This window comes from Tachypleus tridentatus, chromosome 1 (genome assembly GCF_004210375.1).
Source record: "Tachypleus tridentatus isolate NWPU-2018 chromosome 1, ASM421037v1, whole genome shotgun sequence".
NCBI lineage: Eukaryota > Metazoa > Arthropoda > Merostomata > Xiphosura > Limulidae > Tachypleus > Tachypleus tridentatus.
The window spans coordinates 152,922,732-152,938,760 of record NC_134825.1 but is presented as its reverse complement, the minus strand read 5'-3'; the positions used below and the strand labels follow the sequence as shown (position 1 = coordinate 152,938,760).

General features: G+C 35.8%; 1 protein-coding gene across 2 annotated transcripts in view; it reads right to left on the bottom strand.

The window, feature by feature from the left end:
- Nucleotides 1-16,029, bottom strand: part of LOC143227493 (uncharacterized) — a 52,752-nt gene that overhangs the window by 5,992 nt on the left and 30,731 nt on the right. For both annotated transcript variants that reach the window (XM_076458937.1, XM_076458944.1), the window contains 2 exons: nucleotides 7,515-8,062; nucleotides 6,309-6,756 (listed from right to left, as the gene is read on the bottom strand). In XM_076458937.1, coding sequence (XP_076315052.1) covers nucleotides 6,309-6,756; nucleotides 7,515-8,062 — 996 coding nt within the window. The remainder of the gene's footprint in view (nucleotides 1-6,308; nucleotides 6,757-7,514; nucleotides 8,063-16,029) is intronic.

Genomic DNA, 16,029 nt, shown 5'->3' with positions numbered 1-16,029 from the left:
GAGAATGCATAGTACCTTCATCTTAAGTTGGCATTCAACTTTCAATACTTAAAGGTAGAATAATGAAGCTTATCCTATTACAACATTAGTTTAATTAATTTCTAAACAATATGAATAAGGTTTATGCTCTAGACATAAGGTTGAAGCATGCATATGTTTCCTCCACTCTTATTCCATGTAGCAGATGTATGAAAATCTCTTACAAAATCTGTAGTAGTGCATTATTCTCAGGTGAGTAGATTTTATTATGTATATTAGATAGGTCTGTTTAATAACAGCAGGATCAAACAGATAATTTCAGAATAATATTAATTTGAAAATTCAATTGAATTTTAAGCTGTGTGGTAAACAGACATGCTTTAAGAAAAGTGAATACAATCTTTATGACACAACAACACACACACACACACACACACACAAACAACAACAAAAAAAAAACAAAACAGTATTGTCTAACTATTTAGAAAAGTGGACAAATGCCCCTACTGAATCACTGTTTGAATTGACAGCTCTCTCTCTTTCAGCCCAAGTCCCTGGATAAACCAAGCATGACAATAAGCAAAGCAGAACTGTGTAGAACTAAGATTCTGTACAGATACAGGAAGACCTGAGTTTCTTTTTTTTATGTGATAATATCACACATCTGAGAGTTCTCTTACATCATTTGTCAGCTGTGACATCAACCACTTGGCAAGCAAAGGACATTGCAGTCACTAAACCTTTTAACACAGATGTAAAACAGCATCCCTCAAGCAGAGTAGATAACATATGCTATAGACAACAAAGTCAAAAGGCAACTAGAATGAGGTAACTTAATGGTTTTGTGAACCAAATGTTTTGTCCAAACAACATAGCAACAGATCAATAATATAAATTTTAAAATTCTTACTTTACCAAAGGAAAGTATAAAATGTACACATCACAGTAGTAGCTTTGCAATTAAGTGGTAAAGAAAAGTGTGATTGAAAAACAATAATGACATAATACCAAATAGCAGTGCATAAAGCTCAACTTAGTTTTTGAAATATTAATTTCAAAATTCATCATTGCATTTGCTACATATTATCATGATAAACTTTGAAGAAAATGGTCTTTCTATAATCAACCATAAATCCTGTCTTTATAAAGTTGACAAATTATTTATTACTTGAACATATGAATAACTCTGTTTAAAACTTTCTTAAAATCCTAAATATTGTAATCCTGAGATTAACTTTATAATGGAACTGAAATAAAACTACCAGCTCATTGTTTGATACACCCACCACCAGACAGGAACCATCTGCTTATCTATATTTAATAAAATATTCTCTGATTGCTTTCTACAAATCCCATGTATCAGTAATCAAGTCAGAGATTACGAAAAGTCAAAACCTTGTGTGATCAAAGTTTTCACCATGATTTTTCACCTTTAAGAAAGATGCTTCTAATCAAAAAAGTTTTGCTACAGTATTAAACTTCAATTCATATTCTTGAGTATGAGATCCTGAATTATTTTCTAAACATATGTAATGAAAATTGAATACAGATGTAAACCAAAAACCTAAAAATACTCTCAGGATGTCTTCTGAAACACATTCATGAAAACATAAATGGCACCTACAAAATTCCCTAGTCCTGTAATCAGTCTAACATTAGTGAATTGGACACAATTGTTTGAGTGAGACTTAAAGAACACAAAAACATTAATGGACTAATAAAATTAAGCCAAAGCTAAATTTGCAGAAGATAACTGATAATCAAATTACAATTATTTCAAAATCATGGACAGTGACCAGCAATGGTAAATGTGAGAGATTTTATATTTATGTAAAATAAAAAAGACCAGTTATAACAAGACAAAAATAAGAAACTTTAAAGGTTTTCTAATAAATATCTTATTCAATTCAAAGACAATCTTCCAAGTTCATGAAAAGTAAATTCAATTCAATTTCAGAAAACTTCTATTTGATAAATCTTTTCTACTTAAGACTATTCAGATAAAAATATGCAGGAAAAAAAATACATGGGAGTTGAGGATCTGAAAGCTGTAGGGTTTTAAGGTATAAAAATTAATTTGAGGCTGTCTTAAAGTTAAAATGAGCTCAAATGAAAGTTAACATTTTCTTCATTTTCTTAAATCAAAAATGTTTTTCAAATAATATTTTCCTCTCTCATAACAACTAGGGTTTCTTTCTTTGCCCATCTAAGCATTGGTCTGATTTCTTCTTGTGCGCTCCAGTCTTATACTACATTTAACTACCCTTGGAAATATTTTTCTTGTAATAGTTTCCATCTACATAAATATTCCCTCTATCCTGGTACTGTATAAAAGCATCTCAATTGGACAATGTTATCACTTTTTCAAGACTAACTAAATCCACAGTCTCTAACACCAGCTCTTAGTGCGAGCAAGGGCAGGAGAGTGTGAAAGAAGGTATTACTGGAAATATATTTTCAATTTAAGAAAATGTTAGCTTCCAATGCACACATACCTCTTCTTACACTACAGCTAGAATCCCACAATGAAAAGGTGAAAGGGCTGATGAGAGCATTGTAAATACCAAATGCATCTGCATAGATCATGGATGTATCAATAGAAGACTGGCACTTAGTGGGGGAACCACACTACATTCAAAATGGGTATGCTCATTGTCTTAAACTTAATTCATATGCTGTGGGTAGAACTTTACAAGATTCGTCATCACTAGTGGCTAGGCCCCAACTAGATAGACAACCAAAGTTTCACTGCTCAGGATTGTAATTAAAGAGCCATGGCTCTTATATCCTCTGTTAGTGGCTAGGGTAATTGGATTGCAATACACACACACATGCAAACACACATGAATGGATCCCAAATTGCAGCCAAAAGAGTTGGCATTCTGAGTCACCTGAATCACAACAAGAAGGTAAAACCAAAAGGCAATACTCCATGTGGGCAAAGTAAATTTCTCTTGGCTTCAGAATTATGGAACAAACTGTAGTAAACCAAGGCACATGATTGGACTACTCTGTGTTCAAAATTAAGAGGAGACAATAAACCTTCTTCCATGAACAATGTACTGAACTAATATTGATCAAAATGGGCCATGCTTAACCCTATCAGATAGCTGAGCATTAAATTTGAACCAGTATTACAAGTAGGCTCCCACAGCTGATAGTTCTTCTACTGATATCTGGGCAAAAACATCTAGGAACCCAAGTAAAAGGGCTCCAACTTCACCCCTTTCTCCAAGATTGGAGGAAGTTCAGTGTTAAACTCTGGAGGAAAAACCTCTGTTCACCACCCAAGTGACTGGAAACTGGGTGTAGTAGACTCCCTAGCTTCACTGGTAGAACTTAAGGGGAAGTGTGTGCTGGGGAGTCCTCAGGAACAGTGCTTTGGAAACAGTGCAATAGGTGAAACAAGTTCCCTATATTCTTAAAAGGAAATTGACTATGATTTATTCAATCCAATAATTGGCAGGGATGAGCAGGATCCCCTTATGCTTCACCCATACTGGTAGTCCAGTATAGTAGAGTAATACTACCCTGCCAGCCTCTAGGTGGAAGTAAGGAACAAATCATTTATAATACCTGTCACAATCTGGATAAAGTATATTGAATTAGTGGTTGCTAGTGTGGAATGGGTTTGATAAAAACACACCTATTTGAGCAACACTTGCAACAGAGTGAGATCCTGTTAAAACAATATAAGGGACCCTAAAAGATAAAGAAGAGACAAGTGTAGTAGCGGAAATACTCACCCCTCTGTACGATATAACAGAAATGATTAAAATAGCTACAGTCAGAAATTGAAAACCCTCAGATGAAGATACTGTCACATCATATAAATATATGTGAGATAAAAGTATATACAGGGGTCTACATATCAGTCTGAACAATGCCTTCCAGCAGGCAATTCAAATGAGCCACCTTCAAAGACAATCTATAATAATGATAAAAATCTAAATAGTCATGGAAGAAAGGAATAGTGATCAGATGAATCAGTAAAAAAAATGTATTCCTTTTCCTGGCTGACAGTGTCTTAGGTAAGAAGAACTTGTCTGAGGATGTAGATTGGATGATAAAGTGTCCTGTAGACAATCAGTGCAAACCACTCCAATCAGTGAGGTAAAAAGGTTAGCAGAATCTAAAATTAAACCTTCAGGTAAATGTAATACATGGATAATGAGACTATGCTCACAGGTACTGAGAAAGGGAATGCAATGCAACCTTAACATACCTATTAGATAACTGGAATGGTCATTTGCAACAAAGGACACAAAGCAACTTAAGGAATCCAGAGTATTGAAGACTTGCAGATTTTTTGTCTCAAGTATCAAACAGTAGTTAATAAGACTGCCTTATATAGGACAATTGTGGAAGATGCAAAACCCTTGCTAAAGAGCCAAATAAAGAAAACGAGTTGTGACTGGCACTTTCATCAAAGTAAGTTCAACCTCCTCTCAGTACACCATGTCTGATATGTGCACCATTTTCATTGAGAAATGTCTATTTTGGAACTAAGCAAAGACTGAGACAGATAAATGGCAACCTTATAAATTAAACCTTGATGTCATGAGACAGGCAGCATAACTTCCATTGCTGAAGAAATACAAACTTCTGTATAGCTGGGTATACCAAGTCAGATCTTGGATGCCTCTGCAGAGATGGCCAAAGAGGAAGTGGAAGAGGTTGGCACTCATGAAAGTATTGCAAAAACAGAAATCAAAGTGTAGCTGCCAATCTGGTGCCATTAACAAGACCCAACAATGGGTTGGAAAAAAATCATAGTTATTACAATGGGTAACATATGAATTGGAGGGAAAGCCCAGAGTTGTAATTTATATGCAAAAATGGTGAACCTGATGATGACCGAAGAAGGTCGAAACGTTGTTTGCTCTTCTATGTAAAATATTTTCTCAACCCAAACGAGCCGTTTCTGCATATAAATTTCTCAACAAGTGGGTTTCTCGACATCACTAGAGTTGTAATATTGCCACATCCTTACAGAATGTATCCATTGCCAAAGCCAAAAGGTGAGGTACTGGAGACCAGTTTTACAGTTGTTGGTTATCCTAACGAGTGGCCAGCCTACTGATTATCTGCATTTCAAAATGAGAGCCAATTCAACAAAATCTTGTGATGCAGTATCTCTTCTGTTGGAAGAATCTGTTTAGGTCAAGACAGTTGATCTGTTACCACAAACATTACCTGTAGAACATAGCAAGCTTGTAGGGCGATGTGATAGAAGTAAGATCCCCTGACATATGCAAAATAAGTCACATGGAAGGTTGGAAAATGAAGAATGTATTCTGCAGTGCAAAAAAAACAACATTCAGAAATTTGAGTTACCTTTTGCTACTAGCATGAGCACAAACTCAAATTTTCAGTTTTTTGGAGGTAGGACTATCTGATTTGAATATTCAACTATAAAGTTTATTTTAAAAGAGTAACTTGAAATTTTAAGCTAAATATAATGAATAATTTTAAAAAGTTAGGGCATACTAAGTGGTACAAAGTGATAATTTTAGTTTGTTATGGTAGTATGTACTATGTGGTATTAAATTATAATTAACTAATTTTAGTTTGCCATGTTAGGAGAAACAAAACAGTATTGTTTAATAAGTTACCTCACAATTAATTGTTCTGCTGCTATCAAAAATGTAGTGTTCTTGGTTCTGTTTAAGGGATTAAAACTGTATTAAGTAATTACTTAATCATTACTTGATATATTAATACATCTCCAATGAGTCTGAAAAAAATCAAACCATTAATAATTTCACAAACTCCTAAACAGTTCTATTAAAAATGTATATGATGTATTATTTATAAACTTAAGCTTTTGTTCTTAATACTGGACAATGAATACAATGTCCAACCTTCAGCTGTTATACATTAGTATTTTATTTATTTCATATTGTAAAACTTCAAGAGTTATTGTGATATTACTTTTTATCCCTCCCACTTCAAATCTTGCATACCAAGGGCTTAACTTTGTGAAGCATGAATATTTGAATTAGTGTAGTAAACACTTCACTTTGAATAAATAACTACAATGAGAGAGAGAAAGAGAAAAAACAAAGACCAAAGAGACCTTAGACAGAAAGTTGGTGAAGTTGATTACTGGGTATTTGAAATGTATAGTTGGCAGTATTTTATTCCAATATTACACAGGCAATATATATTTTTCAATTTTTTTTCTATGCACTTCAACTTCAGTAAACTTAACTTAGAAAATTGTATTTCCTTCTTTTTCTAATTACCATGTTCAGTTAAAGTTTTAAGTACAACTAAATTCGTTTTTTTTTTTTCTTATCAAAATGTGTTATCAGAACTTCTGTTACCTGTCCCTGAATAATCCGGTTTAACCACAATTTAGCACATGCCATAGACACTGGTTCCAGCATACTGTTCAATTCTATTACAAAGGCATCTGCTACCTGTTTACTTGTGGGGTCATCAACAGGAATATTGTAGAACTGTTGACAGATACAAAATTGTTGAGGAATTCCTGCTTCTTCACAAGTTCGATTACTTGGTATCAACATTCTCCATGGACTATAACCTCGAGTATTCCACACATGCTGTGGTGCACTCTCAAAATATGTTTCTGTAGCAACATCCATTAAAAGTGAGTGAATGTCAATCCACGTTGTAAGACGCTCACTGTTCATTTTTAGATATTTCTGTAGATGAGGGTATTGTTTTTTAAGAGTTGAAGGAAGATGTATCGAGAAGAATGGCATTCGTTCCTCAATCCTTCCAACCTCTGTCTCAAGAACATTACCATACCTGAGCAAAATGAACCATAAAGAATCATCATATCAATCTTTTCAAGATCTAATTATTTATATTGCACAAACAGAAGATTACAATGAATTATACAGCATTGCATTTTATATCTAACTGCATGCTAGGATTGTACTACAAACTCTATATTAGCAATTTATGACATTAACAGTAAGTATCTACTACATGTTATTTGTAAAAGTACATTCAAGAAAAAGTGAAAACTGCATCCTTTTAGTACTCAAAACAAAGTAATGAAGTAAAACACAATGAAAGTTTTTCTAACATTTTATTATCTATTTTTTCAAAATAAATTCATGCTTTTTGGAAAGATTTTCTTTTGAACAATTACAGTTCTTGCTAGCTTTTGCTTTCGCTGGATTTTCAGAGGAAGCAGAATGAAGCCAGTTTATTGTAATTTAGAATTGGATGTTTTTTAAACATGCAAAGATACATAAGGTGTGAAATGACATTTTTTAAAATCTAAATCATGCTGTTTTATTTAAGATTTGTTTTGATGTGAACAATGGTTATTTTAAATTTTTAACACTGAAACTATATTAAGATATTTCTTACAGCATTTGTTATAAAATAATTGACCAAGCCAATTCACATTGTTGAAAATTAAGATGACACAGAACCTGAAATTAGATTACCTTCTCTAACAATTACATCGAAAATTCTGGTGAAGTTGAATATGGATTGTCCCATCTCAATATAGATACAAACATAAAACAGATATTATTTCAAAGTGTTCTTACCTATTTCCATGATCACCCATTAAGATGACAATGGTGTTCTTAAAAAGTCCACTTCTGTTCAGCATTTCCAAAAACTGAGAAACATCATCATCTAACAGTTGTGCATTATTAAAATCATTGTGAGTAACTTCAATGAAAAATGAAAACAAAAAGTAAGGTATACTTTTATGCTTTTTACAGAAGTCTAATATCCAATCTAACATTAATTTTAACTTTGGAACATTACCAAAACACCATTGACTACTTTCTTTCCACAGTGGAGAACCATGTAAAGCTAGCCAAAGAGGTCGAAGGTAGAAGTCAGTAGGTTGATTAAGACAGCCTTTAGAAAGGTAATTAAGAAGTGTAAACTCAGGATCATCTTCATGCAGAGCTGTTATATACCCAGCATTGGAAAAATTCTTCCAAACAAATGGCCAGTCATCAAATGGACCAGTGCTCTGATCACCTGGAAGCTCTGAAGGATCAGTGTAAACCTTACATCCAGTCAAAAATGGAATCATATTTGGAAAACTATTGTCAGCCACCTTGTTTAAACCCTTTAAAACCTAAAAAATAAAATTGACGACTAATAAATATAAAGCTTAGCTGAAAAATCTTAAAAAGAGCCGTGCAATTGCATGCAACTCTGGAGATGTTTATTTACAATAGCTGTAGCAAGAAATACACCGAATAAAATAATTAATGGCTACCATAGCAACTAAGTGCTAAATTATTAGATTTTGAATGTTTTAACCCATAAATATCATTAAGAAAAAAAAAAACATTTGTGAACTAATATTAAATGTTTTCAAGTCTGAGGTTTGGAGATAACTTTTTATTTTTCTCCATACAGGCCTTCATTTTACTTTATAATCTTTGTTTTTTTGGTTTTAAATTTTGCACAAAGCTACTAGAGGGCTATCTGCAATAGCTGTCCCTAATTTACCAGTGCAAGACTAGAGGGAAGACAGCTAATCATCACCACCACCAACTCTTGGGCTATTCTTTTATCAATGAATAGTGTGACTGACTGTTGCATTATAGTGCCCCCATGGCTGAAAGGGTGAGCAAGTTTGGTGCAATGGGGATTTAAACCCACGACCCTCAAATTATGAGTCGAATGCCTTAACCCACCTGGCCGTGCCAGGCCGCTTTACAATTAAGAAAATAAATTATCATTATTAAAATTGTGTAAAGACAGAAGATGCACAATTATAGAGAAATTTGTTTTATATTTTGTCTACTACAATTTAATTAGATATATTTTTCAGGTAGTAGAGAAACAAAAATATCTTGATAGTATAATTAATCATCTTGACAACAGATACAGGTAAAAATTTTGTAGGGTATATTGAAAGTTAACATTTTATTACACTGAAATCTATTTCTGATAGTTACTTACCTCTTCTCAAAAAATAGCTTTTTGCAATTTATGATGCCCCCTATATACACAATTTTGTGTTCACCACTAGCCTTAATGTTCTTACTTACCTTCACCATGTTTATATGTAGTACAGCTGCACTGTAGCATGCAAATGAGCATGAAACAAACCTTCACCAATAAGAATGTGACACACCTTTCAAGTACAGCTGCACTGTAGCATGCAAATGAGCATGAAACAAACCTTCACCAATAAGAATGTGACACACCTTTCAAGTACAGCTGATTCTTTTAATCTGTAGAGAATTATCATCATTTCAACATTAGGCAAAGCATGATGCACCTGAAGTGGGGATGACAGTTGGAGATAAGTATCTACTGATAATGAATTTTCAGGTCAGTGTGAAAATAAAGAGATAAAAAAAAAATAAAAAGTTACCTATTCAGAGCTGATATTGGGATGAAGAATGGCAATGAGTGGTAAGCAATAACCACAAGAGGAGACAGTCAAATGATATAGGTTAGAGCACAATAAATATGCGAGGTTTTGTCCACGTGCCAGTGTCTATAATTTCTACTAATAGATGACCTAAGTTGGAGTTGGCAGACAAGGAAAAGGTGAGATGATGGATTTAGTGAGAGAAGACTTGGAAAACATGATAAGAATCCTTTGATAATGATGCCTAAAAAAAGATGAATAACCTGGCAAGTTCATCTGGTAAGGGTAAAAGGTGAAAGATCACAGAAAGAAGTATTCCCTGGTATAAAAAGATTGGAATGAGATCCACAGAAGGAAGCAGTATGGACAACTTAACAATATACAGCACATCTTGACAAAGACAATGATAAGGAATGTAATGGGAATAAAAATGAGAGATGGAAGGGAAGGAAATAGAAGTGAAGGTGAGGTCCCCTTCATCATGTGCAATGCTTTTGGGGAAAAACTACAATCCATGTAAAGTGAACATAGGAACAATATCAATAGCAAAGATACCCTACCTATGATGTCCACATGTCCATGTGAAAAGAGGAGTAAGAAATAAACCTAGAGGGAGAGGTGGCAAAATGAGTGGGTGACATAAGGTTAAAATAAGAAATGGCAAGAGCATGAAAGACTACACTGAAATTTGATTCAGATAGGAAAATTGGACAGGACAGATGAATCAGGAAAAAGAAGGAAAACAAGAGTGAAAGAACAGGACAAGAAAATTTGGGAGAAAATATATTAGATAAAGCCACTGTACAGCCTACAATAATGTAAAATGATAAACCATTGTTAAAGAGGTAAGTACAGAAATAAAAGAGGTGAGAAACCATAGAACACAGGCTAACTCTGGAAAATACACAATTTACTGTTAACTATTTAAAAATTAAAAATGAACCAAATGAGAAAGAAGGAAGGCTTCCTGTGTGGAGAATTTGAATGATCTTGCAATGGACTGGACAAAATTCATGCATGAAGCTAGTGTAGTGGCTAGAAGAAATATGATGACCTGATGTTAATAGAAAAGGGAATGGGAAAGCGGAAGAGGTAATGGAAATGATGAGGGAGATTCAGGATTGAAAACCAGAGTGTAGCAGGTAGAATGGGGCAATGAGAAGGACTTGGCATAGAGTGGCTTGGATAAAGGAAAGAACATAAAGAAGAAGAAGGATAGAAGGTTAAACATAAAAGTAAAGATTGATCTAATTCTGACTAAAGGCATCCACCAGGATATGAAACTGAACACCAGAGTATTGAGTATTGGTATTGAGACTGGTGGCAAATACATCCAGAAGGAGTACCAAACAGAAAGCATAATGATATGACTTCTCTCTAACTTCACTAGCTACTCTACATGAGCTGCCTCATGTAGAAGGAAATGGGGATGACTGTGAGAGGCTTGTTGGGACAGGGCTGAAAGGAACCAGTCATTCCGATAATGATGAAACTGCAAATTCTGAGTGTGAAGAAGGGGGGCAAAGGACAGGTTCTGATTACATGGCAGAGAATGTTAGACTGAAAGGTATAGCACAGAACTGAAACACTTGATCTCTATGGAAAAGCTGAAATTAACATCTGGATGCTGGAGATATCTACCATGGTTATCCAAAGACCTGGAGTGAATGACCAATGATAGGTAAGGAAAGACTCCATGGTGAGCTGTATGAAGTGGTTAAAGTTGTAGACAGGATATCAATTCCCAGTTTTCTTGGAAACTATGAAAAAAAACAGAAATAAAACCCTGGAAAAGTGGGAAATGTTTCTTTGATAGCACTCTTGTGCAAAAGATCATGAACTATCTCCAAGAGACACTGGCAAGAAATGGGAACCTGAAGAGAGAGGGAAGTGGATTGTTAAGTTGAAAGGGGGTAGAAAATCAAATGGAGAGTCCTTCTGTTACAACCTAAAGAAATGAGGAATCCATGGCAAATGAACACCACAGGTGAACAAATTTGGCTTACCATAACCTCAAACCCATTGGGACAGTCACCAATGGCAATGTTGTTGAAAACAACAAAGATTGGCAATTTGGTTACTTGCCACAAAAACCCAAGAAGAAGACACCAGTAATGGGGAGGATGTAAGGGAAAAGAAATGAGAACAAGGGTAGAAAATGTTTGAAAAATATGATAAACAAGGGAGGAATGTTGATGTGCAGCCAGTACAGGAAAATCCCCAAAACAGACAGCCATAAAAAAGAAAGGAACACACAGAAGTCTCACAAATAGTATGATACAGTAAAACCTGTCTAAGCCAGAAATATCAAAATTTTGTAGCATTATTTTAAGATTTCTCTTATGAAAGGCCCTCTATATGGTGGAACCTGCGTAATGTAGACAGAAATCTTTCACTTACCTTATCTATCAAAATGTAGGATTAGAACTCGAGTAAGGCAGAAAAATTTTTTTTGATTTAATATTAATTTCTTATTTAATTAATAATTTATTTAAATATTAATAAATTATTGGACGTTTTGTTACAGTAAGTATTGGTAAAATATATTCTGTTCTTTTTTTTTGCAGTTAAAATAGATTCATGATTGGGTGAAATATATTTGTCTTTTGAGTGCAAAATTTTACTCTTTAAATAATTCTCATGAATAAAATAAATTCCTATCTTCCCTTATTTTAAAATTTAGGGAAAATTTACCATGGATAACAGGTAAAAGTGAAATTCTGCATTGTTTCAAAAATGTAAGGAACTGTGGATGGAAAGTGAATAATAAAGCATAGATGACAAGTACAATACTTGAAGAATGTTTTTAACAAATTAAACAAAAGAATGGAACATAAAAATAGGAATATTCTACTTTTCCTAGATAATGCAACTTGTCACCCAAAAGTTCAACTTTCAAATGTTCATTTAGTCTTTCCACTTTCACGTAAGTCAATTCTACAGCCACCAGATAATGGAATTATACAATGTATAAAACTGAAATACAGAAAATTGATGCTTCAGCATATTACTGCAAACATGGATGACTGTAAGAGAGCATCTGAAATAACCATGAAAATTGAAGTGCTAGATGCAGATGCATTTTTAAGTCATTCAATCAAATGTGTAAAAGATGAATGCATAGTAAAGTGCTTTCGAAACTGTAGATTTATTCTTGATGATGGCTGAGATTGTGGAGAAGTTGTTTGTTATGATAATTCTAATGAAATCCAAATTCTGAGAAGATTGATGCAGATGATTCTGTGAACGAGGAAAGTTTTTTGAATACTGACAAGAATTTTTTAACAGACATGGATGAAATTGATTTAAAATCTATAATATAATTGCAAGACGGTAAAACAGTATGAGAGATTCAGAAGATGAACAAAATGGTTGATTGATTGATTGATTTAGTGTTTTATGGCACAAAGCAGCTGGGCTATCTGCGAGAAATGTCCAGTAAAAAGGTAAAAATAAATTAAATGTAGTAAAATACATAAAATGGAATGAAGGAAAAACAAAACATCATTGAAAAACAGAGAAATTATAAAATCAATGCTGACACCAAGTCTACAATGTTAAGAGAGAAAGCAGAGTAAGAGAAGTTGTTGAAAGCAAAGAGGTGAATGCTCTGCCCGATTCTTGATGGCCAAGAAGGTGGAGGAACAGGCAGAAGTGCTAAATACACGCAAAAGCTTTCACCTGGTAATGATCATAACCCACCAGGAGGACTAACAGGTAAGTACAAGAACCAGATTCCTTCTGGCTTTGACATCTTACCCACCTAGCATATGCACAGGACCTTGGAAAGCGATGAGGTTTGAAAGTGTGGAATATCTACGGAAAGTATTCCAAGCCCGTTTTTGAGCCTTCCATGCCAAGTGGCAAGCAGGATTCCACCACGGACAAGGATATCGTGGAAAACATGTCGAAGTTTTAGGAACACACTGAGCAACTGCTTGTGTAATACAGTCAGTTACCGCTGCCACACAGTTATCTATTGATGGCTGATTCTCGATGGCAGGATCAAGTTCTGCGAGAGCAGTGAAAGTGGACTAGTCTGCCTGATCCAGCTTCCACCGGGGCACGCGGGTAGGGTGGCATCGACCACAACCAGTCTCTCTCAAAGGTATAAGAAAATGATCACTGCCTAGTGGATTATTGTCCACCCTCCATGAAAAATGGGAAAATAATGAAGGGGAGCAAACCGAGAGATCAACAGCAGTAAAGGACTGACTAGGTGCATGAAAATAAGTGGAAGAACCAGTTTGAAAAGAGAAAGATTGTGATCAGAGAGCATACACTCTACAGAGAGACCCCTCCTATCAATAACAGCACTTCCCCAAAGGGGATGATGTCCATTAAAGTCCCCAGGAGTAGAAAGGAAGACGGCAACTGTTCAACGAGAGCATCAAGGTCTGATTGATCATATGTCTCTCCAGGGGACATGTAGAGAGAACAAACAGTGATGGTATAACCCAAGGAAACACGGATGGCTACAGCTTCCAAGGGTGTGTTGAGTGACAAAGACAGGGTGGACACATGCTGATCAAGCAATAGTGCCAACCCTCCATGTACTCGTCCATCACACAGCCTGTCATTTCTGTACAGAGAAAGCTGCCAAAAGGTGACTGTATCATCAGGTTTCAGAAACAGATGGTAGAAAGCAATCAGTGTTTTGATGTCATCTAGATTAGAACATGAACTGCAACAGTTCCATTGTATCAGGGTAGCTATTTTTATTTACATGTAGGCGAATTGGGCAAAGAACCCTTCTGTTTATGACCACGTCTTTTTTCCTTACTGTCCTTATTTGAAGGAGGTCTATCAACCTCCATGGATCCTGCCCTGGGTCTATTGGGTAAGTCTTTGCTGTTGGAAAGGGATTCCAGAGACTGAGGATGTGAACAAATGATTGTTTTGCATCTTGGGGTGAAAGAGGAAGATGGATCCAAGGAAACGCCTATACCTGGAACCAAAGTATGTGGATCTTGGAGTTTGGTGGAATATATCTTTGGGACAAAGATAGGTGTTGAAGTTGATTCACCAACTTTTGTAACCATGGAGGTCAAAAGACTTTTCATTTGTTTGGAGAATGATTCTTTAGGAGGCACAGACAGATCTGTCTGCACTCCCACAGTAGCTGTGGAATGAAGTGCAGCAGCATACGTCCGAGATGGGGTGGTGGACAGCAATGTTCGAATCTCAGGATATGTAATATCACGAATTGTTTTCAAATGCTGTACCTCTTTTTTTTCCAATCATTTAGGGCAAAAATGAAAGTAGGATGGGTGAAAGCCATTGCAATTGATGCAATGAGGGTCCGTTTCACACTATTAAGCATCATGGTCCTTGCCACTGCAATGAGAACACATCAAGGAACCACGACATGACATCTTTGAGTGACCCAACCGTTGACACTGGAAACATCGGAGAGGGTTTGGAATGTATGTCCATACTCTGCAATTAAGATACCTGCCTTGATGATGGCAGGTGGACGTGGTGATGTAAATGTCAGAATAAGAACATTGGTCGGCACCATAATTCCATCTTTGCAAGTGGAAATACGCCTCAATGCAGAAACTCCTTGTGTGGAGAAACCAGCGACAATCTCTGACTCTGGGATGTTCTTCAAATTCCTCTCAACAATAACTCCTTGTGATTAACTGAAAGTAGTGTGATGTGTAACCTCAATAGGTATATCCCCAATTGCCTTTGAATGTAACAGGAGTTCACTGTGTTGAGATGTGAATGTTTCCACCAATATGTCACCAGATCAAAGCCTTTTTATTGACTTTGGAGAGCCAGCAAGTCCCTCTAGTCCCTTCTGAATGAAAAAGGGAGACATTTAACCTGAAGGTTTGTCTGAAAGTGAGAGCAATTTCAGAAAATGAGGTACAGCAGGTGGTACACGGATGGTGAGAATTGCTGCTCAGAATTTCCAAGACTTGGTTGTTTACCTATAGACTAATTATTTACTATTTTGTCAAGATTTTTAATTGAAGTATCCATAATAAAGGAAGGGAAATTTTGGTGCCCACTGACCCCAGCCACCATGGAGCCATACAAGGGGACAAACTACAATGTCAAACAAGGACACTGCAGCAAAGCCAGGGTTTCGTGAGCACGATACCCAAACACCAGCATCAGATATAATATCCACAACACCTGTTGAGAACATCCAACACTGATACTTGGTTGACCCTAGCCCAAGTGGACCAGCCGACTGACCCGAGGGGGCCACCTCAAGGCTGCCCATCTACAGGAATTCAAGGCCAAAGTGGTGTGGTGGGTTGGACCCCTCAACCACCAGGATCCTCTCCTCCCCTTCATGAGTTGCCACGCACAGCAAACACGTGAGAGGATGTTTAGATCCCAGAGGAGGTAAACTGAAAGAACAGAACCTTCCCTGAGAGGTCCCCTCACCACGTCCAGGAATCCACACCAAGGGGCAGTTGGAGCGAGCTAACTAGAAAGAGCTAGATGTGGGAAACTGAAATCATGCTAAGGACTAACAAAAGGTAGGTGTAAAAACATAAGATGTGAAGACTGAGATGTAGAACATGTGATTGAAGTCAACAGAGAAGAGAGAGAAGCAGATGACTAATTTTGGAAATTAAGGCTGATTTGGTCAATAGGGAGTACTTGACAAGTAGCAGAGTAGATAAGAAATCATTCAATGAATTAGTCTTATGAATGGGTACATAGATACTTGTGTAACTAATCCAGGTTGA